At 47.6% G+C, this 25,549-nt stretch overlaps 1 protein-coding gene across 2 annotated transcripts in view; it reads left to right on the forward strand.

Moving 5' to 3' along the window:
* Window positions 1-11,835: 11,835 nt before the first annotated feature.
* Window positions 11,836-25,549, forward strand: part of Igsf5 (immunoglobulin superfamily member 5) — a 40,506-nt gene continuing 26,792 nt past the window's right edge. Inside the window, exons 1-2 of one of the 2 annotated variants that reach the window (XM_051191951.1) lie at window positions 11,836-12,094; window positions 15,851-15,928. In XM_051191951.1, the coding sequence (XP_051047908.1) occupies window positions 15,871-15,928 (58 nt within the window). In that variant the 5' untranslated portion in view covers window positions 11,836-12,094; window positions 15,851-15,870. The remainder of the gene's footprint in view (window positions 12,095-15,850; window positions 15,929-25,549) is intronic. The other variant, XM_051191950.1, reaches the window with a different exon arrangement.

A 25,549-nucleotide genomic window follows, 5' to 3' on the forward strand; every position in this document is an offset into this window, starting at 1 on the left:
GTCTGTACACCACATGCTTGCGGTGCCTACAGAGGCCAGAAGAGGGCGAGAGAGTCTGGAACTTGAGTTGCAGACAGCTACGAACCCGAGCTGCCTTGTAGGAGCTGGACATTGTAATCCCCTGGCAGAGCGCCGGCCAGTGCTCTAACCAACTGAGCCATCTCTCTAGCCCTGTGGTAAGGGCTTTTACTCACTGAGCCATATCAGTGTCCCCAAAGCCCAGTCCCTTCACCGATGAATCGACACTTAGAGTGTCAGAGAGCAGAGGGATATGGATAGTTTGTGGTGACAAGACCCAGAGAACACTGTATATCCCAGCAGTCACCAGCCCTTGAGCACAGACTCGGTATCACATAGAGATGCCCTCTGAGACCCATGGCCAATAGATGCCATCTGAGCCTGAGGCAGAGGGAGGAGAAAAGGCCTGAGAGAGATAAACTTGTTGACTGCGTTTACCCAGAGGCAACACAGTTTACATTAAATTGCTGAATATTCTGTTAGAGGAGCCCTCTCAGACAGAGATTACATTTAGGTGCATTAAACATAAAAACATGGATGCTGTTTTTATTTTGTTTATGTTACAGCGAAAAAAAAATAGCCCAAAAGCAACTGTAAGGGGCAAAGGGTTTACTTGACTTAAAATTCCAGGTTACAGCCTGCCATCGTAGGGAAGCCAAGGCAGGAATTTTGAGGTGGCAGGTCACATCCATGGCTGAGAGCAGAGGGAATGAACACATTCGTGCCTAAAGTCAGCTAGTTTTCTCCACTCATATGTAGTCCAGGATTCCCTGCCTAGGGAGTAGCTCCATCCACAGTGGACTGAGCTCCCAATATCAACTAACAACCGTGACAGCAGTCCCCACAGACACCCTGACGGCGACCCTAATCTGTGTAGTGGCTCACTGAGATTCTTTTCCTATGTGATTTAGACTGTGCAAGCTGACACTTCAGTCTGTCAGCTAGATGCTCAGCTCCACACCTTTAATCCCAGTACCCAGAGGCAGTAGCAGGCAGATCTCTGTGAGTTCAAAGTCTACACGATGACTTCCAGGGAAGCCAGGGCTATGCAATAAACAACCCTGTCCAAGAAAACAAAACCACCCAAACAACATCCCCAAACCCAAACCAACTGAACAAAACCCACAAAAAACTCCTATGAAAACATCAAACCACTCAACCCCCACAGACCAACAAAGGAATAGATCTAAGCATGGATGCTGTACCTGTTGTTCACCTGAATTTTGTAAATTGAGACATGGATTCCTTCAGGCTTGTGGTTATATGCCAGGCACCGTGACAGGTAATTTTTACCCATTAGGTTCTTGATCACTGAACCATCTCTCCAGTCCCCTGAGATTCTAAGGTTCGTTGCATTTCTTTCCTGAATTCTGACTGGGACCCAACTCTGTTTCACTAGCTAGGTGTGAGGGTTCTTCATTGTCAATGTGGCTGGTGTTAGCATCACTCTTGGAGTGTGAGTGATGGTCTTCCAGAGACTTCAAGTGAGGGAAAACCCCCCTTTTTGTAGCTATCATCATCCCGTGGCCTGGGGTCCCAGACCTGAATAAAAAGTGAAAATAAAGAAAGGGACTGAGTACCGGAGTTTATCTCTCTCTGCTTCCTGACGGGACACGCTATAGTCCTCCTGAGTTTCCTACTCCATGCCTTCCCTGCCAAGGTACACGGTGTCCCTCAAAACGTGAGCCTTTCCCCATAAGACGATTTTTTTTGGGGTCAGGTGTAAGGAGTACAGATTTTTCCTCCCGCCTTTATGATTCTGGAGTTCAAATGCAAGGTCAGGTGCTTGGTCTTCTGGTAAAGGTTGGCGTGTAGCATGAACTGCACAGAAGTGAATGGGGGTGGTGGTGGCCAGGGTCCCACAATTCCTTCTGAGAGTATATCACAATGACCAAAGGACTTCCCTACGGCACCTGCTGGTGCCCAGGCTGCTACCTACGGATGTGGCATTTAACCAGAGCCTGAAGGTACACCACACACATTCTCGAAACAGGCACCTGGTATTCATGAGTACAAAGAGTGCCCCAGGTAGTACTGAACTGCATCATGAAAGGAAGCAGAAACACACTTCTTAATATTCAAAAAATTAAACACAGCTGGTGGGTAGTCATTCATGATTTTTCTATAGAAGTGGAGTCTATAGCTTGTGTTTTTAGGGTGAGCATTCACAGAACATCTGGCTCACCCGTTCACACAGAATGAAACAGAATGTGGTGTGTGTGTAAATTGTGGTGTGTGTGTGTAAATGTGGTGTGTGTGTGTAAATATGGTGTGTGTGTGTGTGTGTGTGTGTGTGTGTGTGTGTGTGTGTTTTGGGGACAGGGAGGGAAACGGCCCAGGGAAGTTACTAAATTAAAATTTCAATGCTGCAGAGATGGCTAAGTTGGTAAAGTGCTTGTCTTGCAAGCATGAGGACCCAAGTGTGACCTCCGAGTGTGACCTCCCAACCCCAGACCCCCCCCCCCACAATTCCAGGTGTAGTCACATGCTCTGGGGAGGCAGAAATAGATTCCTAGGGCTCACTGGTTCCCCAGCTTAGCCAGGTGTGGTGACATGCTAGTATACTCAGCTCTCAGGAGGCAGAAGTAGATTCCTAGGGCTCACTGGTTCCCTAGCCTAGCCTAATTGGCAGGCTCTGGGCCAATGAGAGAGCCTGTCTCTAAGGATGGCACCATCACCAAGGATGCCTCACAAAGTTGTCCTGTAGCCTTCATCTCGTGCGTGTGTGTAACACACAGACATACAGAAACACACACACACACACACACACACACACACACACACACGGATATACATTAAAAAAAAAACTATGCACAATTTTAGTTTCTCACCCTGCAGTGCCATCTGGTGGCATCAGTAAAGCACTGCATTCCAACCTGTGCCTGTTTATGCTTGTCTGCAGTAGCCTCATCACACTAACTTGAAGAGTTCTGAATGGAAAGTGGAAAACAATTAATAATCCCTAGAGTGCCAAGCGTGGACAATTCCCGTCGAGAACAACTGCACCCTGGAGAGGGAAGAGTGGCCCATTGAGTCAGTGAACACGCTGCTCATTTCAAACGCTGGAAGGTTTGACTCTTAGGTTTACTTCACTAATGACCTCCCATGGATTGTGGAACCACCAGGTAAACCATGGGGAAGATAATTACGGATCATTAGTGACTACCTAAGGTTGTTTTCAAATGTTCAGAGGAGCAGCAAATACCCATATGGAACCCAGGTACAGCAGCTTGCTCCTGTAATCCTAGCACTGGGGTCAGATCCCTAGGGCTTACTTACTGTCTGCCAGTCTAGTCAGTCAGCACCCGCAAGGTTCAGTGAGAGACCCTGTGTCAAAAAGCAAGGTGGAGAATAATGGAGGGAGATTCCTGATGTCAACATCTGGCCTCTGCGCGCGTGTGCACACACACACACACACACACACACACACACACTTGCATCTATACACACAAACAAACACAATCAGAATAAACGAAACCTTTACGAAAGTGAGAGATTGAAGACATGTTATTTTTTTTTATTTTAATTAGTTAATTTTTTAATGTGGCCATATGAACTGAGGTTGGCAGAAACAGAGGAGGAGGAGTAGTCGCCTCAAGAACTGTGACCTCAATCAGGGTCACTGACTATGGCCCCCTCTCTGTGGAAGAGAATCATACTTGATATGCAGAAGTCTGTCACCTGAAGATTCTTCCTTTTAAAAATAGCATTTGATATTTGATTTTTATCATCAATTCTGTGTGTGTATGCACACCATGTGTGGGTGCTCATAGAAACCAGAAGAGGGTGCCAAAACTCCAGGAACTGGAGTAACAGGTGCGTGTGAGCTGCTGATGTGGGTGCCCGAAACTGAACTCAAGAGCAGTGAAGGTTCCCTTACGTCTGAATTGCACGTGGCCCAGACTAACCCTGAGCCACAGGTGATATTTGCACACGAAACATCCGTGGCATCTTGTCAGGCTGTGAGCAAATGAGACAAGGTTTTAGACCACTTGGATATTACTCTTTTCTCTGTTCTATATGGTAGCTGCATATCCGCCTGGTGGGATTTAGAATCATCTAGAAGGAATACCTCTAGGTGTGGGTCAAGGATATTTACTGAGAGTATGCATTGAGGTGGGAAGGTTGCCCTCAGAATGGACAGCACCTCCCAGCCAGTAGCCCCATTACAAAGAGGATGCTGTAACCAAGAGACATAACCCAGGGGCTCTCACGGAGGAAATGCATCATGAGGAGGCTTCAAGTCAGGGATCCGGGTGTCAGGAGCCACACTCCCTCCAAAGCTGTAGGGGAAGGGTTATTCTGGGCATCTTCAGGCTTCTGGCGACACAGACCTTCTTTCTAGTCTCTATCTGACACTGCCTGGCTTTTCTGGGGGTCTCCCCACATGGTCTTTCCTATTTGTGTCTCTGAGGCTCACTCTAATAATAACCTTGTTTGAACTCGACTAGTGAGGAATGACTCCATTCCCAAATAAGGAGACATCCACAGGTACTGGCGGTTAAGACTCGCTCGTCTGTATTTCAGCTCATAACGGTTTGCTTGATGGATGTTTCTATTTGAAGCCAAAGTAAATTCAATTCTCCTCCCCAGAAACAAGAAGAGTCCCTTGGAAGCTAACAAAAACATCTGGAGAGTTTTGTTTCCTCAGCAACCAGCAGCTCTGGTGCAAGTACCTACGGCCATAAAAGGATGGCATGCTCGTTTTTCGGCATGCATACCTGTGTGGTGTGCCCGAGGCAAGATTCATCAGTAAAAATAGGACAGAATAAACCAGACTAGGAGGTCCCAAAGGCAACCTATGGCCTTCTCTCTTTTGTTTTCAAAACACATTTTGCCTTTGAAAACCTAATATTCTCAAGGCCAACTCTCGCTTTGCTTTTTGACAATTAAGAGTATGGACTGTGTGAGACTTTCAAGATAACTACCTAACGAGGGAGCTCCTGGTGTAGGGCCAGGGGACAGGTAGAAGTCCCCAAATGTAATACATTCTCTTGGAAGATCTGAAGGGGGGGTGGGGTTGGGGAGAAACACCAATGTTGTTTCAACTCTTTCCCAGGGAGACAAAGGCAAACATATTCCCAAGGCATCAGTGATAAACTAGGTATGATTGTGCCACATCCAACCTGGGGAGCCTATGAGTTTACCGCTTACGGAGCCTGGGTGACTCTCACCCAGCAAGGATGATGGCTTTCTCACAGGAATGATGTCTGGCCTCAAACAAAGAGATCCTCCTGCCTCTGCCTCCTGAATGCTGGGATTAAAGCCACATGCCGCCACCACCACCTGGGCAAATTCTTATAAGACCCTGTCTTAGGGTTACTACTGCTTTGATGAAACACCATGACCAGAAGCAACTTGGGGGGGGGAGAGTTTATTCTGCTTACACTTCCCATAGCCACTGTTCATCACTGAAGAAAGTCAGGACAGGAACTCAAACAGGGCAGGGTCCTGGAGGCAGTTGCTGATGCAGAGGCCGTGAGGGGAGTGCTTATTGCCTTGCTCCTCATGGCTTGCTCAGCTGATAGAACCCAGGACCACCAGCCCAGGGGTGGCCCCACCCACCGCGGGCTTGGCCCTCCTCCATCAATCAGCTGGATCTTACGGAAGTATTTTGTATTTTTGGTTGTGAGCCCAGCCTTTAACGGCTGAGCCATCTCTCCAGCCCTGGAGGTATTTTCTCAATTGAGATTCCCTCCTTTCAGCTAACTCTAGTTTGTCTTGACAGAAGACCAGCCATCACTGACTCTGAGCAGAGAACCAAGCCACAGCAGCCTAGACTTGTGGTCCCCAGAATTTCAAGGCACTGACTGGGAACTGCCCAGGGTGGGCACCACATGTGTGGTGCAAGTCTAGCAGCTTCCATCTCAGAAGAAATGGCCCTGGAGACCTAGCTCCATGCTGAGAAGGAGCCCCTGCAGCCTCGTGGAAGGATCCACATGGAGATAGACCAAGGCCCTCAGATCACCATAACTAGGCTTCTTGGCTGCACCAGCCTGGCTCTAGTGCATTTTTAAAAAATGCGAATGGCCCCATAGACTTACATATTTGAATGTTTGGTCCCTGGTTGGTGGAACTGTTTGGGAAGGATCACACGGTGTGGCTTATTGGAGGAGGTGGGCTTTTGAAACCTCAAAGCCTGGCTGCAACTTATGGATCAGACATGAGCCGCTGCTACTGCCCGAGCGCCATGCCTGCCTGCCCACCCGCCCGCTTGCTTGCCAGCCACTATACTCCCAGCCCTGATGGTCATGAACTAACCCTCTGAAATGGTGAGTAAGCCTCCCACTTACTTCTTCCTTTTATAAACTGCCTTGGGCGTGGCCTCTTCAGAGCAACAGAAGAGTAACAAAAACAGTCCAACCCTGTGACTGAGCCTCCTTAGAAATGGGACCCTCTGAAACAGAAGGGCATCAAGCAGTGTCAGATGGTTGGCCTTGACTGCCAACTTGGGAGGATTCAGAATCACTCTTAACCTCCTCCCCACTCCCTGTAGGTGTACATCTGTAAAATCCTTTCAAGAGATTAACTGATGGGGAAGGACCCGCCCTCCGAGCAGGCACCTTCCAATGGGCAACCTAGAGACAGAGCGGTCCAATGAGAGAGCAGAGTTTAACTGCCTGCGCTTGTCTTGACCTTGCAGCCTCTCCAGCTGCTACCCCATCAGAGTCCATCTTCTCTAGCCTTTCTTTCAAACGGGCTGAAGACTGGAGACTCCCCGCACGGGGTTCTAGGCCTTCACTGCTCAATTGGGTCTACTGAGGGTTCAGCTTCCTGGACTGAGCAGCTATGGGGTTCTAAGCCTCCTCAGGTGCAGACAGCCATTGCTGTACTTCCCAACTCCTATCATTCAACAAAGAAAGCCCTATATATACATACGTGTCCTGTCGGCCTGTTACTCTAGAGGACTCGCCTATTGTTCCTTCCTAGGCTACTTTGTTGACAGACTGTTCGTTTCTGCAGCCACCAAGATTGGTGGTGCTGGAGTAGATGGAATTTTCTGTTGCTTGCCACCAACGGCGCTGGTTATGCCCCTGGTGACGAGGTTGATGCTAACGGTGGCGCATCCATTAAAGACCAAGCTTCTCAAGGGAGGATGCAGCGTTTGCAATCCCAAGGCCACACAGCCTTGGTCTATGGTCCTCCCAGGTGTGGGCAGAGGGCGTTCTTAAAACTTACGGCTATAGGAGGATTTATGAGCCTGGTACTGGGTATGCCACACTCAGAAAAAATAATGCCAGTAGCTCTGCCAAGGGTGCAATGGGATGAACCACCTCAAACCACTCAGGTGGGTCTGGAACTGGGCTGGGAAGGAAATTAATTCTATCCCCGGTGTTTTGACATATGGCTCTAATTAAATGCAAATGCAAAATAAAGAAAAAACCCACAAAAATGAAGCCCCCACCTTGTTAATATATACACACCCATCTCAGTGTTAGTTTTTGGAAACTGGGAACAGCACAATGCTGAACCATATGGGTGTTCCTATAGTCCCTGTGATACATTATAATGTCATTGTGACCATGTCACATAATATTATGGTGCCATTAAAACGGTGTTTGTGAGTAGTTTTTAATGGTATAGAACAATGGTTTTAATAGTCATTTAAAAAACACTATTCTAAAGCATTCAACTGTGCCTACATCTTAACTATTAGAAATATTTTAATTAAACAACTATACTTTTCCATATACTATATAGGAGGACATACTGGTTTTTAAATGGCAATTGCTATATTCATAAAACAGAAATGCTAGTTAGCTACTCAAAAAATAATGCCATGAGAAAACAGAAGCGTATGCATAACTTGTGGCTACATGGGTATATTAGCGGTCCAGGACTGGTAGTGGATGTTGTTAGTGGTCCAGGACTGCTGGTGGAAAGGATGGCAAGTGCTGCTTCTTAAATCAGCAGTGTCTGCCAAGGACCAGGCCATTTGCTAATACTGCAGACCTCACAGTGATTTATGAAAAAAAAATCAATTTTAGGGCTGTGGCTCAGTTAGTAGAGTGCTTGCCTAGCGAGCTTGAAGCCTGTGCTCAAACCACATAAGAGCTGGGTGGAGAGATGGAGGAGCAAGGTCAGTCTTGGCTACAAAGTTAGTGTGAGGCTAGCCGTCGGGGTCCATAACGAGGGGTCTATTTCATCTTGCCTCAATATCAGAGAGTTCAAAACTGTCCTTACACCTGTAAGTCTGTAGCTTGGCTGCTAAGGGATGTTTCTGCCTTGGTAGCAGACATCTTTAACAACAGACTTGGGCTCAGGTGTGTTTAGTCTTGACCCTGAAGGCTGGATGGCAGGTGTGGCTACCAAATACCTGGAGGATTAAGGGAAAGAAGTCTGTTTGCTCCTTATACATGGTAACAAACTTTACGTTTTAGAGCGGCTTTATGTTCACAGTCAAATTGAGCAGAGGACACCAAGAGTCATAGACCCTGGCCCTCTCCATGTGCAGTTCTTACCACTGCCCTCTGAACAGTGGGCCTGTGTGTTGACGGTGAATGCATTGCCTTTCATACTCACCTTGTTTTCTGCACGGTGGACACTCTGGGTTTGGGCAAACACCTGTACTGTGACATGCATTCAAATTGCATGCTTGCTGACACAGCTCTCGCCCTACTCCTGCCAACTACTGAGCTTTCTATCAACTTTATAGCATCAACTGCATTTTCTATGCAGAAATCATTCCGTGAACCTTCCTCTCTGATTCACTCATCACTCACACAGATTAAAATCTCCATGCCCTGGGTGTGGTGAGTGTTAGAACTCTCCTATGACATCAGCTCACAAAAAGGTCAGTGGCTGAAACCTATTTCACATGCAACTAGCCTTGCGGCCTCTAGAGGGCAGGGTACGCTCAATCGTTAAGAACAACACACTTGGGCCTGGCCAGTGCATACCTGTAATTCCAGCTACTCAACTGGCTGAGGCTGGAAGCATCCAAGTCCAAGGTCTGGCCTGGACTACAGGATGAGTTTCAGCCAGCTTGGGCAAGTTAGAATCTATTTGGAAATAGTAAAGGAAAGGGTGGGCATCAGATCCCCTTTGCATTCGTGAGCTGCCGGGAACTGAACCTGGGTACCTGGGTCCTCTGGAAGAGCAGTCAGTGCTAACTGCTGAGGCATCTCTTCTGCTCCTGGATTATAATATAGCAAAGGGTTAGGATCTGGTTACTAAATCACTACACCATTACATTTTAAAACATTACATATTTAAAAAAAATATGACAGACTGTTCATAGTGCTTGTCAGGTGTGGTGGTCTTATATTCTGTTTCAAAAATTTCCTCCTTTTTGGGTCAGTGATATGGCTCAGGGGCTTCTGATAAACCCAAGAACTTGAGTTCAAGCCTCAGAACCCATGTGGTAGATGCAGAGAAATGACTCCTGCAAATTGTCTACACACACACACACACACACACACACACACACACACTACATACACACAGACACACAATCACACATACACATCACACATACACATACACACACATACACACACAGACACACACATCACACACACAAACACACACACAGACACACATACATCACACACATCACATACAGACCACACACATCACACACACATCACAATCTCACACACACACACACCATAACGCATATATACATGCACCATACCACAAACACTATAAGAAATTAAAAAGACATTTTCTCCTTTTCGCTTTCCTTATTTTCTTTTGTTTTTTGTTTTGTTTTTTTCAAGACAGTTTTCCTCTGTGTACCCCAGCCATCCTGGCCTTGAACTCACAGAGATCCACCTGCCTCGGCCTCCTGAGTGCTGGAATTAAAGTGTGAGCCACCACTGTCTGGCTCTTTTCTTATTTTCTACAGTAAACACGTATCAGATCTTTAATAAGGAAAATAATTACAGCTTCTCATTAAAAATTCACGGTGCTTATTTATGTGGGATGGTGAGCTCACCGTGGGTTTTCACTTTCTTCTTCATGTGAAGTTGAATCTGATAGCTCAGGGGTTAAGAACACTTACTACTCTTGTAGAGGACCTGGGTTTGGTTCCCAGCATTCTCAAGGCAGCTTGCAACCATCCATAAATTCCTGCCCTGGGGAACTGGCTCCTTCTTCTGGCCTCTGTAGAGAATGCAGGAATATAGTTCACATACAGACATGCAGGCAAACACTCATACACTTTAAAAAATGTTAAAAAAAAAAAAAAAAAAAGAAGGTTGTCTTGAAAGTCTGGAGTGACACGTGTTGAAGATTTTATTTAACGCACCACTTAATGAGGGAGCTGGCGTGATCTGGAGCAGAATCACCCGGAGTTTGAAGAATGCTTGTTGCCCTTGCTATTTTAGACATGGTCGCTGTCCCACAGCTCTTCCTAAGAACTCAGATGCCCCTACACTCCAGTACCGATGCAAAGCTTTGCCCTCTGTGCCTCTGTATAGCCAAATATAGAAACAAGCCTGGCTAGGCCTTCTGGAACCTTCTGTGGGTACATCTAAGCCCACCCCACCTCTGCCTCTTCACAGTTGGGGCCTTCTAACCTCTCCAGGTTCCACAGAGGCCCTGGCTTCCTTACATGCTGCCTGGTGCACATTTGTCCCTCCACCCCAGGACTGACTAGTTGTATCCTCAGTCCAGCTTCCTTCTCTGACCATCTAAACTCAGTCCTGGCTTCCTGGGGCTTCCCTGGGCTTCCCTTTACTCCTGACTTTCCTTCAGAGCCTCCCCAACATCGGAATAGCCTCATGCCTCATGAATATGCGTTATGCAGATCTGAACTTTGTGAATTTAAAAATAGCAAGGGCTGAAAATATCACTAAAGTTTCTCTTTGTGCTCAGACTTAGAAAAGATGCAAATCTCCCAAACACACACACACACACACACACACACACACACACACACACACACAATGCCGCAGGGCAGCAGACCTTCCGAGACACATTGTTAGAGATCCCTAGGTAGAGTTTTCTTGAAGAGGGGGCGTCTCGGCGGAGTAGAAAGAGGTCATATAGGGGCTGTAGAGTGGACAAATGCTCCAGGAGAATGTGATCCATGGGAAAAGACATCTCTAGGTCCAGAGTGAGTAGGGGATGGATAGTTTATTCTGAGCCAAATGTGAGTCCCAGAATGGAAGGTTCTATAGTGGAAGCGGCCACATGAACTTTTTTTTTTTTTAGATCGAAGAACAAAAGGCAGCCAATGAGTCAGTCAGACACATCGGTGGGACACTGGGAAGGCATGGTACCGTTGACCCTGAAGTCTCTGTTACAGGTTTCAGGTCCTATCTGACAACAATCCCAGTCTTAGTTTGGTGGAAGCAATGGTCTACTAAGTTAATAACTCCAATTCCAAAGGCTTTTTTTTTTAAACTTGATAAGCCAAAAGGATGTTACAGACACAGAGATGGGTGATGAATGGTTACCAAGGGAACTAAAGGTAGCCCAAAATAAGTTAGGTTTTGATCTGTAACATGCTCACTCCCCACAACCAAGGATTCCTACTCTGCCTGTCAATCTGCAAGGGGAAACTTTCTCCAGGAACCTCAGCTCATACTCCTAAAGGCTGTCAGGCCCAGCTCACCCACCCCCTAGGGCTTTGCTTCTCTGGCTGTCCTGGTTGCTCAGGGGAAGGAACCGGTTTCACCAGACCTTGGACTAGAGGCAGGTGGATGGCCAGGCCAATGTATTTTGGCTCAGCCTTTGGGGCTGTATGAGCCTGTCAGATTCCAGCTGGTGGCAAAGGACGACAGAACAGAACGTGGATATGGGCAGCCGTGACCCGACCCCGAAGGGCCGGAAAAGGCTCCACAGAGGAAGAGTGGACGCTCCGCCTCTGTGTGTGAGCCTGGGCCAGGACTTCCTGTGTTTGGACTGGCTAATGGTTAACAGGGAATGTCCCCGCAGCTAGGGGCGCGCACACCATTCTGCACCCTCCGCATTGGTAGCCTGGGCCACTGACAGACAGGACAGGGTCACTTCCTTCCTGTTACCGGCTCAGGAGTGTCCACTCACAAGTGTTCCTGTGTTTGCAAGGAGTGCAGTCAACAACCAGGAAGCCCCGTGGGAATGGAATACAGAGATTTACCTGCTTGAGGTAAGGGAGGCGAGGCCAGTGCCAGCGCGGCTCTCCTGGATCGAGCCTTTTTCAGGCGGGTTTCTTCTCAGGGCTCTGTGGGTGCCTGGTAGACCATTGGTGGGGCTCCCCACAAAAAATGCCCAGAGTGTTTGCCTTACAGTTCCACTGGGTTGAAAATTAAACAGGGTGGTTGCTCTCAGGGTTCAAAAAAAAAAAATCCCAGTAATTTATCAATGAGCCTCCCTCACGCACGTAGTTGTTCAGGGGACACGCCAGGGCTCTGGTGGAATTCAGAGGAGGGTCTGTCTGTCTCAGAGTCGCAAGCTTGGACAAGCTTGCAGATTTGACATCTCCCCTGATGAGTATCTTCATGGGGGTGCCATTGGAGTTCTGAGGGGGCAGGCCACGAGGGAAGGCGGGCAGGGCCCCAGTGAAGAGACAGGCCCCTGTCAGTGATGGGGCAGGCGCCCAGTGAGGTGCAAGACCCCCGGGGAGGAGGGACATTGCATCAAGGAAGCCGTTCAGCATGCAGGTGCACAGTGGCAGGCTCCAAAGTGCGTCAGAAATGCTGGGCATCTTTGCACAGGAGGTCAGGCGGAGGAAGCCTCTTGCTCAGCTTTCCGCCAACCAATTCTGCTATTCCGGAGACTGCTCTGCCCGAAACAGCGATGTTGAGACCTTCTGCACGTTTTCAGCAGCTCAGGGACAAGGAGCATACGTTATGAGACAGCAGATTCGTGGTCTTTATTTCAAGCTACTCGGGAGACCTGTCAGGTTTTCAGAGTGTTTTTCCCTCCCAACTTGTCAGGCCAGTGAGCAGCGGGTAGGATGTTAACAAAATTTAACAAGACTTAAGTTTTTGAAAAGATGGCAGTTTGTTTTCTTTTTAACTAAAAGTAGGTCCTTCAAAGCTTTCTTCAGGAAAATCAACGAGAAGTTGAATCTCACGTTTGGACGTTTTTTTTTGTTTTTGTTTTTTTTTTTTTTTTTTTTTGTTTTGTTTTGTTTTTTTGTTTTTTATTTTGCTCTTTTGGGGACCTGCTGCTCAGTTCTCAGATAAATACACGGAGACTTATTCTTACTTATGAATGCCCAGCTTTAGCTTGGCTTGCTTCTAGCCAGCTTTTCTTGTTAAATTATCCCATCTGCCTTTTGCCTCTGGGCTTTTACCTTTCTTTATTCAATATACTGTTCTTCTTACCACGTACCTGGCTGTGTGGCTCAGTGGCTGGGTGCCTGGTGTGTCCATAACTTCTCCTTTTCTCATTCCTCCCTCTCTTCTCTTTCCTCTCTTTATTCTCTCTGCCTGGCAGCTCTGCCTCTCCCTCTCCTGCCTGGCTATTGGCTGTCCAGCTCTTTACGACACCAATCAGGTGTTTTAGACAGGCAAAATAACACAGCTTTACAGAGTTAAACAAATGCAGCTCATCTTTGCATCATATTTTAAAAAAGCGATCGTGACACATCTTAAAATAATATCCCACAGCATTTAGGTAACCGCCCCCACAAAGGTTTTAGCTAAGGATTTCTGTTCTAAGTCCATATTTAATTATACACGTGATTTTGGCTGCCCCGGGAAATGCCCATTTTTGATGGTGTCACTGGAGGCACACAGGTATCACGTCCTGGTACAATGGTCTCACTGCTGGCTCCTGGATTCTGCTGCTGGCCTGGGACAGCTAAGGGGCAGCTGAGATGGCTGGTCTATGGGACAGACAGAGTGACACTGGCAAAGAGGAAGCTCCCGAGTTCTTCCTGGGTTGAAGGATGTGCCCTTACTCTGTAGCTGACCTGCCTCATTTATCAGTGGTTGGAGCATTTCCTCATGACCTTTGCTCACCCCTCACTGCAGTCTCAGTAATGATCAGTGGCTCTCAGTAAAACATCCAACCATCAGGCTGGGAATAGTGGCACATACCTGTAATCTCAGCACTTGGGAGATGGAGGTAGGAGAGGAGGGTCAGGAGCCAGAGAACATCCTTTGTCCCATAGTGTCTCTGAGTCCAGCCTGGGCTACACAAGACCCTATCCTAAAACAAAACAAAACAAATCAACCAACCAAAACCAAAACAACAACAGAACGTGCAGTTTCCAGAACTGGGCAGCTCAGTTTTCCTCTTCTGCCGGTCGGCCGAGCATTCCAGGTGACTGATAGAGCAATTCCCTTGCGAACTTGTGTTAATTGAGCTTGAAAATCAGCAGATGATTTGGTCATCCACTTTGTAAGACTGGATCTGGGCTCAGGGCTCAGTCTCAGAAGGTTGAGACTTCAGCAGCAGCAGCGTGGCTGCCAGGTGACCCTGTGGAGGAAGAACATTCTTGAGTTCTGACTAGTGCTTCCTGCCCACAGTGGAACACTACCTTAGTGGAGGTGTTTCTACCCTAAGTAAGGTAGGAACGTGGGTAGTTAAAGCTCAGTGCACGTGTGGAGGTTTGAAAGACATCAGAGAGACAAAGGGGTAAAACCCCATCCTAACCCCCTCTCCTGAGCCGGGGTACCTGGGGATGAGTTTAGGTATAAAGGCTGAGTCCCAGGCCTCAGCATCTTTGAGCTGCCCCGGAATGAAACTCTGACTCTCATTTCTGAGGTATGCATAGCCTGAGAGGTGGTAGTCATTTCCTCTGCCAGTTTGGACTCTGTGCTGGCTGTGGTGCTTCTGGGCCCAGCAGAGAAGAAAGGAGAGCAGAGGACTGGGCAGGTGTATCTGCATGTTACACAATCCCACCACCAGAGTCCTGCAGGGATGCAGCACTGCTCGGCTCAGAGAGACCAGGCGTCAGGAGGGTGTGGTGTCTGCAGGAGGCCACAGTGGAAACTTACCTCCCATGTCTGTGCTCTGCAGTTGAGTGCTGGAAAAGAATTTAGGTAGTGACAGTTGCTTCTGCAGATGGCTCACGATGATTCGATTCAGTGTGCAGCAAGTCAGCGCCAAGCTCTCCAGGGGGACCCACTGTGCCCTGAGAAGGGAGAACAGGAAGAAAAAACTGAAGGATGGGGGGGGGGTGAGCATGAAGTCATCAAAGAAGCAGGGGTCGGAAGGAGGGTGGACCCAAGGCCAAGTGTCCGACAGAGCTCACTGCGTCTGCCTCAGCCTCCATGAGAATGACCTTACCCTTGCCACTCTGCCCTCGCTCCGCACGGAACCCTCTCTGTAGTTCCTCAAACATGCCCAGCATGGTTCCACCCCAGGCCCTTTGCATCTGCCATTTCCTCTGCTGCTCTGCTAACATGCCCATGGATGCTGCCAGGAGCCCATCCATGACTGCCTGCTCGAAGTGATGGCTAACACCGGTGCCCTGTATCCTTCCGATTCTATCTCCATTCCCGTGCCTCACTGCCTTCTAATTGCCTCTACAATCCTTCCCTCATGAGGTTGTGAGCTCATGATGGACAGGGCATAGAAATGAAGAGTAGATAACAACACCGTGCTCTTTGGCCAGGAACTCCGAGACGGGTTGTCCTGCCGGACATGTCAGCCATACGTGGGCTTAAAGCCAGGCAGTGTGCTTCAGGGGTTCTCTAAAGTGAGCTACATCAGCGTTCTTGTGTGTGTGTGTGTGTGTGTGTGTGTGTGTGTGTGTGTGGTCTGTGTGAACACAGTGATGGGTCCAGGCTCAGTTTCCCACCCGTGGCTCTGTGATGAGCCCCGAACGCATCTTCTGAGGGAATACTGCCTGCCTAGAAGGCGACTCCCCAGAGGTGTCCAAAGTGTCTGAGCAGCATGGTAGATCCTTTTGGCTTTAAACATCACCTGCTCCTTCCTCATCTTTCAGGTAAGGAAGATCATGCTGAGATGGAGGGAAGCTGGGGAGGTGTCCTGGCTGTGCTGGTCATCCTGGCTGGGCTGACAGGTAGGTTTAGTGTGTGCGTAGACCGTTTGCAGACTTCAAAAGCAGGGCAGGAGGGAGGAAGGGTGAGCAGAAGATACAGCAGCAGGGTAGGCTATCGTTGGTCCTCCTCAGGCACTCCCCTGCATCTCTGTCTCACGGCCACCCCTTCAGGAGCTTTCATTCCTGTTGTAACTCTACCCCAAGAAGGTCCCCTTGGTGCCCCGACCCCCAACACGGCCCCCATTAGGACTTTCCCTTACCTATTCAGTACCTGAGGTTGTCTCATTAATTGTTTCGCTTTTTGAGATGTCTTTCCCGCTTGCTTCTTCTCCTCTCTTCAGTCTCTTTGTGTCTTTTAAAGAGAGCCTGGCTCGGGTGTCTCCTGTCTGTGTCTTCTTGACTTTTGTGATGTCTGTGGTGTGATCCCAAGCCTCATAAATGTGGTACTTCTTTTCTGACCACAGCCTTGCCAATAGAAGTCCTTCAGGACATCAGCTGGGGTAGATTCCTGAGGATCCAAGGCCCATTAGAGTGGGCTGAGCTGACTCCGAAGGTCTCCCAGTCCCCAGAGTCTGTGGACCCAGTTTGGGTTAATTACGTCTTGACTCCTTGACTCCTCTGAGACCTGGCTTCTCATTTCTCTGTTTCTAGTATGGCAACTCGAAGGCTTGCTGTAATAGAAGAGCAGAAGTAAGGCAGGGACATTTGCAGGTACCTTGAACGTCTTGTCACAATCTGAGCCATCCTTGTCATCGCTTTGGAGACAAGAACACCCAATGAATGAATAGCTCTTTCTGTCCCTCCTCTCCCCAAATGTCCACAGTTCTACTAACCGTGCGGGTGGCCGTGTTCAGAAGGATGTGCTGTCCATTCTGGGTGGGTAGATGCTGAGCTTTAAAAGCCTGCCTGTGACAGTGTTAATGGGCAGGTTTGTGAAATTCCACTTTTGGGTGTATTTGCAAGTGAAGCCTAGGAGCTCCTGGCTGAGGAGTCCAGAGGCAAAGGTCTAACAGCACACAGGGAGAAGTAACCTGCAGGACATTGCTCAGTAGAGTGAAGAGGAAAACCCTGTCTGAGAACAGTTTAGGAACTGAGCTTGGAGCTAATATGCCTCCCATAGTCCACACTTTAGGGGTACTTTGAGGTTACAAAGATTCTTTAAAGACTGAGAGAACTGAACTCTGGACTTAGTTTTTCTGATATAAATATATTCATATATATATATATATATATATGAATATATTTATATATAATCAGAAATATATATAAGTATATATATGAACTCTGAAATAGATATATAGTTTTAATATGTATATATTTATGGATATTGAGCCTTAAGTATTGGTTTGAGTCAAGATGGATCTGGCTTGAGGTTTGAAGATGGCTGAATCAGGAGGGCAGAGTATTATGGGCTGGTTTTAGAGTTCCCAGGAAGAATTTATAATATTTCATCCAAGAAAGCCTTGTGGCTAATTGAATCATCACTTACAGACTTAGCTCTACATGCCCACAGGGCTCTTGCAAGCCTTTTCCTCCTCTCTCCTTTCTGTTCCTCTCTTCTCTCATCCCCTCCTTTCTCCTCCCTACCTTGCCCTTAATCTTCTGGCGTACATAGATCTTGGTTACCTCATCTGTTTGCTCAGCAAATATTCACTGAACTCCTGTTATGTGAGGCATAGACACCAGAGCTTAGAGCCTAGTAGGACAAATAGTCATTGAGTGAGAACAAGACAAAAATAAAACAAACAAAAAATTCACCATTGTGACAGTTGCTTTGAAGAAAAACTTCTCAGTGGAGAGCTGATGGTAGGACAGTTTAATAGAAACAGGATGGTCTGGGAAGGTGTTCCCCAGGTAGCATATGACTGGGCCAGGAACCCAGGAGCAAGTGAGACTGGATTCCAAGCTGTTCATGTGCAAATGGCCCTGGACCAGAAAGACTTGATAGATTTGGTACTTTAAGAAGATCTAGTGGCCTAAGGGTAGAGTTGGGACAAACTGAAGATAGAGAGAAATTGCTGTGGGGATGAGTTTGAAGGGCTATCTGGTCTACCCCAAGTGATGGGACTCTTAGATGTCTGGAGTATGGAGGTAGGGTGGGGATGGTCTACACAAACAGATACCTGTTTTGAAATGCTCCTCTTGGCTACATGTGCAGAAATGTTTTTGGTGCAGCTGGTGGCCCAGAAGTGACATTGGCGTTTTCTGTCCTCATCTCAGGAGCCCAGCAGACCATTCAGACCTGCCTGGCGATCCTCCCAGAATCCCCTACTCTCTTCAGTAGGTTCCAGCATATAACATGGTTGATTCTCTCTCCTTCTGAAGGCCTGTCACCAGGGCAGATCTCTCTGTCCTCTACTGTCCATCCTTATTGCTTTCCAGCTGTTCGCCACTTGTCCAGCCTGCTTTCCCATTCACTACAAAGGTCAAGTAAGAAAGGGGCAGTGTGGGGTCTGCGGCTGTAGCATGATGTGAAGATAGAGAGTGGAGGAAGCTACACTGGACTAAGAAAATGGAGAGGTGGTTTGTATAGATGGTAAAGTTTCTCATGTCAAGGAGATTGTTTCCTGTGTGTGTGTGTGTGTGTGTGTGTGTGTGTTTGTGTGGGTGTGCATGTTTGTGCATGCATGTGGAGGTCAGCGGTCATGCTAGGGTGTCGTTCTTCAGGATGTTGTCTACCTTGTTTTCTAAAGACAAATTGTCTCACTTTTACCTGGAACTTGCTGCGTTGGCTAGACTGCTTGGCCAGTGATCCCCAGGGAAACCACCTGTCTCCACCTCCTCAATGCAGGAACTACAAGCATGCACCACCACACCCAGTTTTTCTATGTGGGTTCTTGGGGTTAAACACAAATCCTCATGCTTACACAGCAAGCACTGTCCTGACTGAGCTGCACACTCAGCTCCGGAGTCAGTTTCAGGGGATCAGCAAGAGGTGCAGAAGTTGGCTAACCCTGTTCCACAGGAGCCATTAAAACTGCAATAATGTCAGGGTAGGGAGTGGGAAGAAAGGGGCCCCTGCTCAAGTTCAGGGGTGGCAGGGAAGTTACAGACACACTCTGTAGGGCATGAGAGAAGCCCTGCTCTGCCAGCTGAAGAGTGTGGGTCCCACAAACCGTATAGGAGAAGAAACTCCTCAAGGAACCTTGCAGACACCCCAGTTTTGTTGAGTGACACCTAGAGAAAACTTGCAGGTAGGGGAGACCCCGACTTTTCTCAGCATCCCATTCATACCTTTCTTTGCTCCCCAAGAAAAGAGAGTGGAGGGGAGGAAGGTGAGAGCAGAGGCATGTGGCTGAGTAGAGGTCGTATCTGCAAGGGCTTTACCATGTTTGTTTGCTCTGTGCGAGGCATGGTCACCCGTGCCCTCAACAGTGATGAATCAATCACTTGAGGAAGAAGCAAGGCACGGTGGCTGCACGTTCCTCGTTACAGGTGCAGCTGGTGGGTCCAGAGGGGGCCTCGCTTTGCAGGGGACTGTGCTTAAGGCTCATTGCCACCTATTTCATTGGAAGGTCAGGTGGTGGAGTGTCTACCCGGCATGCACGTGACCCCAGGTTTGTTTCCTAGTACCATATTGAAAGACCCCCAGAGACCCCAAGAGTTTGGAGCCTGTCAGGGGGAAGGCCCTTGCCCCCAAGAGACGAGACCAGACCACTGGATGCAAGTGCAAGAGGTTGTTTATTGTTTACACAGGTACCTGTGGACGCTTCAGTCTTTCGGGGGGACTGAGCGTGCTGAGGTTAAAACTCAGGCAGTTTATATAGGGTTGGGGTGGCAAGAAGCAGGCTTACAGAAGCAGAAGCATGGTTACAGGGATTTCATTGTTTCATCTAAATGTTGCAGTTGTAGTTAACCAAGGACAGTTGGTTATTCGGGTTGGGCACAAAGAATACAAAGAATTCAGTTATGACTATCTCAGCATACTGGACACTGTCCTGCTGACCTTGCTTTGGTCCAAGCTACAGACCACAGATATCTGGTTGGCGTTGGATGAGAGCAGCACCTGGTTCCCTCCTGTACTTTTTTCATAGTTTGACCTTGGCAAATTAGCAAGAGCAATTTAAACAGGCAATAAGCATAGTGGGGGTCTTTCATTCCCCCCTTTTTCTATAAAATGAATAAAACCCTTTATTCATGGTTTTTCAGTTTTTATTTGTTTTAATTGCTGGTACTGCTGGGTCAAAACTAGGGCCTGAACAACTGACAAGTGTGTGTGTGTGTGTGTGTGTGTGTGTGTGTGTATTTTTGAACAGTACCAGTCTATTTAAAATGCATCCAGGCAGCAATCCTGTCTACTTTCAGGGCGGTGGGAGTTGTCAGGAGCACAGTGTAGGGGCCCTTCCAGTGGGGCTCTAAGTTCTTAGTCTGATGTCTCCGAACCCAGAAGGAATCGCCAATCTGGAAAGAGTGGGGCTGACAAGAGGTTCTTTGTTCCTCCCGGGATGCGGCTGCCAGAGGTTTCCAGACCTCTTCTTGGACTATCTGTAAGGCTCATAGATGCACCTGTATGGAAGGGGTGTTTGCAAAATCAGAAATGTCAGCATCAAAGAATGATACAGCTGGCGGTGGACTGTCATATAGTATTTCAAAGGGAGTTAGGCCATGAGGGCCTGGAGTGTTTCTGGCCCAATAGAGGGCCAGAGGTAGGAGTTGTACCCAGTCCTTAAAGCCAGTTTCAAGCGTTAATTTGGATAAAGCCTCCTTAATGGTTTTATTTATTTTTTTTCTTACCTGTCCTAAACTCTGGGGTCTGTAAGCACAATGTAGTATCCAATTTATCCCCAGCAACCTGGCCACCAGCTGACTTACCTGGGAGATGAAGGCAGGCCCATTGTCTGATTCTATTACCTGTGGCATCCCATATCTGGGAAAGATTTCTTTTAATAGTTTCTTGGTGACCATTTTTGCAGTCTCATGTTTGGTAGGAAACGCTTTCACCCATCCTGAAAAGGTGTCTATAAAAACCAGTAAATATTTATAACCATACATTCCAGGTTTGACTTCAGTAGAGTCTATTTCTCAATGGACATCAGGCCTATGGCCACAAAGCCGGGTCCCAGAATTCAGTTTGGTTTTTCCTTGGTTTATCTGGGCACAGGCCAGACAGTTAGCAGTTACTTGTTCCAGTAATAAATTCCGATTGGGAAGGTAAGTTCCAATTTCTTGTTTATCTAGCAAAGTTTTCATATTTTTGGCGCTTAGATGAGTCAGTTTATGGAGGTGGTCTATTAACATTTTTGCCATTTTTATAGGCAGTATAGTCTTTCCTTGGTAGACCCAGCATTGCCGATTGGGGTCATAATCTGCACTTAGTTTCTGAACAATGTCCAAATCCGTTTCATCATAGTCCCAATCTGGAGTCTTAGCTGTTTCCTTTTCAGTCAATATGCTAATAGTCAATAGTTGGGGGCTTAAGGCTGCTTGTTTGGCTGCTTCATCAGCCAGGCGATTTCCTTTTGCCTCCAGGCTTTCCCCCTTTTGATGTCCAGAGCAATGCATTATGCTCAATTTTTTTTAGGAAGGAACAGGGCCTTTAATAATGTCAAGATTTTATTTTTATTTTTAATTTCTTTGCCTTCTGATGTTAAAAGGCCCCTTCTCCGATAAATTTCTCCATGGACATGGGCAGTGGCAAAGGCATACCGGCTATCAGTGTACACATTAAGCTTCTTACCTGTTGCCATCTGGAGAGCCTGAGTCAGAGCAAAGGGTTCAGCTCGCTGAGCAGAGGTGCCTCCTGGGAGTGCAGTGGCCCATATGACCTCTGAGGCATTTGTCACTGCAGCCCCTGCCTGTCTCTCACCATTTAGCAAGTAGCTGCTGCCATCCGTGAACCAGGTGTATTCTGCATCTTTCAAGGGCTGATCAGGCCACATTCCATGCATCTCTGCAAGGATCTGCTGACAGTCATGGGAGGCTGGTTCCTCCAGCAGTGGTAACAAGGTGGCTGGGTTCAGGGTTATTATTAGGGGTGGCTGTTGTATGGCCAGCCCATGCCCCCTGTTTCTGCCCAGGCCAGGGGGTGTTGTTTTAACCATAAGTCCATTCCTTCCTGCTGTTCAGGAGGCTTTTTAAAAAGTCTATATTCATTTTTCAATTGTAAAGTCAATATTTTAAGTGGAGCCCCTTGTGGGCCAGAGACTTTAGCTCCTGGTCCTTCAAAATGGATCTGGGCTTTTAATTTAGTCAGTAGATCTCGACCCAGTAATGGATATGAACAGTCCGGTACATGCAAAAAGGAATGTGAGACTTTACCTGATGCGAGATGAACTTTTCTCTCCGTGGTCCATCGGTATTGTTTTTTTCTGGTGGCTCCTTGTACCCAAGCTGTTTTGGTACTCAATGGCCCGTTCGTTTCGGTGAGAACTAAATGTTGGGCTCTAGTGTCCACCAGGAAGGTGACTAGCTGCCCCCCGACTCTTAAGGTTAGCCTGGGCTCAGGGGGGGGGGGCTCCTGGCCCCGACTGCCCTAGTCTTCATCTAGGGCTAGAAGCTGAGTTGGTCTTTGGGGTCCGTCCCCATGCCTCTGATTTTTAGGTCTCTTAGGGCAATCTTTGACCCAATGGCCTTTTTCTTTGCAGTAGGCACACTGGTCTCGATCTACCCTGGGCCTCCTTTTTTTTTTTTTTTTCCTTTTCTGACTTCCTGCACTATGATTATTCTGAGCTACAGTGGCCAGGATTTTGCTTAATTCTCTCCGGTTCCTATGATCCCTCTCTCTCTCTCTCTCTCTTTCTCTCTCTTTTTTTTTTTCTCTCTTTTTTTTTCTCTTTCCCCCCTCTCTTTTTTTTCTCTCTCTCCTTTAGCTCCTTCTTAAACTTGTCCTCTCTTTCCTCCTGCAACTTTCCTAGTCTTTTTTTTTTTTTTAATCTCAGGTGTTTCTCTCTTTTTAAAGATCTTTTTTGCTTCCTTTACGAGATCCTGCAGGCTATAATCTTATAAATTATCTAGTCTCTGCAACTTAGTCCTAATATCTGGAGCCGACTGCCAAATGAAAGCCATAGAAACATTGCCCCTTTGCTCGTTACTATCAGAATCAAAGGGTGTATACATACGGTAGGCTTCCTTTAGCCTCTCCAAAAATGCAGTCGGAGTTTCCTCCGGTCCCTGGGTTATCTGTCTTACCTCAGCCAAATTCCTGGGACAGCGTCCCAGGCCTGCGGAGACCCGCTGTGAGTAACTGGCTATAAAGTCGTAGGTGTTAAAGTCCCAGCAGGGACGATTTAGGGGAAAAATTTCCTCAATTTTATTTGGCAACTGAGTGGGCTTTTTTATCATCCTCTAAGACGGTTTCTCCCAGGAAGATGCGTTGTTATTTTTTTTTTCCCCCCGAGGTTAGGAGGACCTGCAAAAGCCATATTCAAGTAGGTTAGAGAGCTACAGGGTCTTTGGAGAAGGAGGGGTTGTTAGATTTTTCAATTATAAAGGTTGGACGCCAAGAAAGACCAGTATTGAAATTGAAATTGCCCTCCTAATCCAGCAGCCTGGCGCAGGGGAAAGGCTCAGCAGGTTCCTTCGGTGGCTGGCTCCCTTTGATCTCGGAGTCAGCTGGCTACCGGGGAGTCCAACACAGTTTTTTTTCCTTTAACCAACTGATTGTGAGCTCGGCTCTGTACATCATCAATGATCTAAAATAAACTTAAGGGGGTGGTTAAAGATTGTTTCATATTTTCTTCGAAATAAAGAATCAGACAGATAAACAGAACAGACAAAACACATAGACAGCCGGCACAAAGACACGCTGCGCGTTTTCGGCCGTAAAACCGAAACCAGATACTGAGTTGGAGGCACAGAGGATCTTAAGCCCCCTGGCCCCCCCAAAACCACGAATCCCTGGGACTCGTTGTGGGCCCCGAAAAATCGGGTGCCCCAGATCCCTGAGACGTCTCCCAGGGTGGCGGGTAGAAGTCCGAGCTCGTCAGCTCCTTCTCAAGCCGCCTACAGACTCGACTAGCCTAGCCGATTACCGATCGCTGCGCAACAAGCAACAAGTAAAAGACATATGAACAAGACAACAAAGAACAGAAATTAAGCGCTGGCCAGCTTACCTCCCGGTGGGTGTCAGTGTCAGTCTCTAGGGGGAAGGGTCTCCAATCTCGGTGGAACCTCCAATGAAAGACCCCCAGAGACCCCAAGAGTTTGGAGCCTGTCAGGGGGAAGGCCCTTGCCCCCAAGAGACGAGACCAGACCACTGGATGCAAGTGCAAGAGGTTGTTTATTGTTTACACAGGTACCTGTGGACGCTTCAGTCTTTCGGGGGGACTGAGCGTGCTGAGGTTAAAACTCAGGCAGTTTATATAGGGTTGGGGTGGCAAGAAGCAGGCTTACAGAAGCAGAAGCATGGTTACAGGGATTTCATTGTTTCATCTAAATGTTGCAGTTGTAGTTAACCAAGGACAGTTGGTTATTCGGGTTGGGCACAAAGAATACAAAGAATTCAGTTATGACTATCTCAGCATACTGGACACTGTCCTGCTGACCTTGCTTTGGTCCAAGCTACAGACCACAGATATCTGGTTGGCGTTGGATGAGAGCAGCACCTGGTTCCCTCCTGTACTTTTTTCATAGTTTGACCTTGGCAAATTAGCAAGAGCAATTTAAACAGGCAATAAGCATAGTGGGGGTCTTTCAATATATTCAGGCGTGGTGGCTCACGCTTGTGTTTCGGGTTCCTGGGCCCGGGGGGGGAGGAGGGGAAGAAGAGTTCAGGCACCTCCTTTCTCATCACATAAATTTGGGGCGCGTGTGTGGTCATTGACCCCCTCTTTTAAAAAAACCCCACACAAAAAAAAAAAAAAAAAAACGGGCGGGAAAGATGTCCTATTTATATTTTTACTTCTTCTCTTTCTTTTTTTTTTTTTTTTTTCCCTCCTTGTTTTTTTAGGTACTGTGTGTGGGGGGTTTGCTTTGTTTGGGGTGTGTTTTTTTTTTGTGGTTGGTGTTGGGGGGGGGGGGTGTTTTTTTTTTTTTTTGTTTTTGTAGCAAAAGCACCTCCCCTCCCCTCCTACTACCTTCCCTCCTTTTCTTCTCTTTTCCCCTCCCCCTCCCTTTTTTTTGGGGCTTCTTAGGCTCTGTGTGCTCACCACTCATCCTGTTTTTACACTGGGACAGACAGTGAATGGGGCTGGGGTTTCCTTTTCCCTGTGACATGTGTGTTAGTCTGTTTTCTTCAGTTTGATTGCAGGTTCGTGGCTGGAGTTGACCCAGTGTCTGTAGCTTCCTTGGAGTCTGTCCTGGTTGATTTTTGTCTCCTTGACTCTAGCCAGAGTCAACTGGAGAGAGGGAACCTCAGTTGAGAAATTGACTCCACTGATTGGCCCATTGGCAAGTCTTCATTAATGATTGATGTGGGCAGTGCAACCTCTGGGGAGGATGTCCTCATTGGTATAAGAAAGCAGGCTGACCAAGCCGTGGAGGGGAAGCCAGTAAACAATGCTCCCCCCATGGCCTCTGTATCAGTTCCTGCCTTCAGCTTCTTGTTTTGGCTTCCATTAATGGACTGTGACCCAGGATATGCAAAATGAAATTAACCCATCCCTCTCCAAATTGCTTTAGGTCAGTGTCTTATCACAGCAAACAAAGAGTCATTTCTAGTGTCCCCCCCCCCCCCCCCCCCCCCGCCTTTGGACATTTTGTTTG

The sequence above is a fragment of the Phodopus roborovskii genome, unplaced genomic scaffold (assembly GCF_943737965.1).
Source record: "Phodopus roborovskii unplaced genomic scaffold, PHOROB, whole genome shotgun sequence".
NCBI lineage: Eukaryota > Metazoa > Chordata > Mammalia > Rodentia > Cricetidae > Phodopus > Phodopus roborovskii.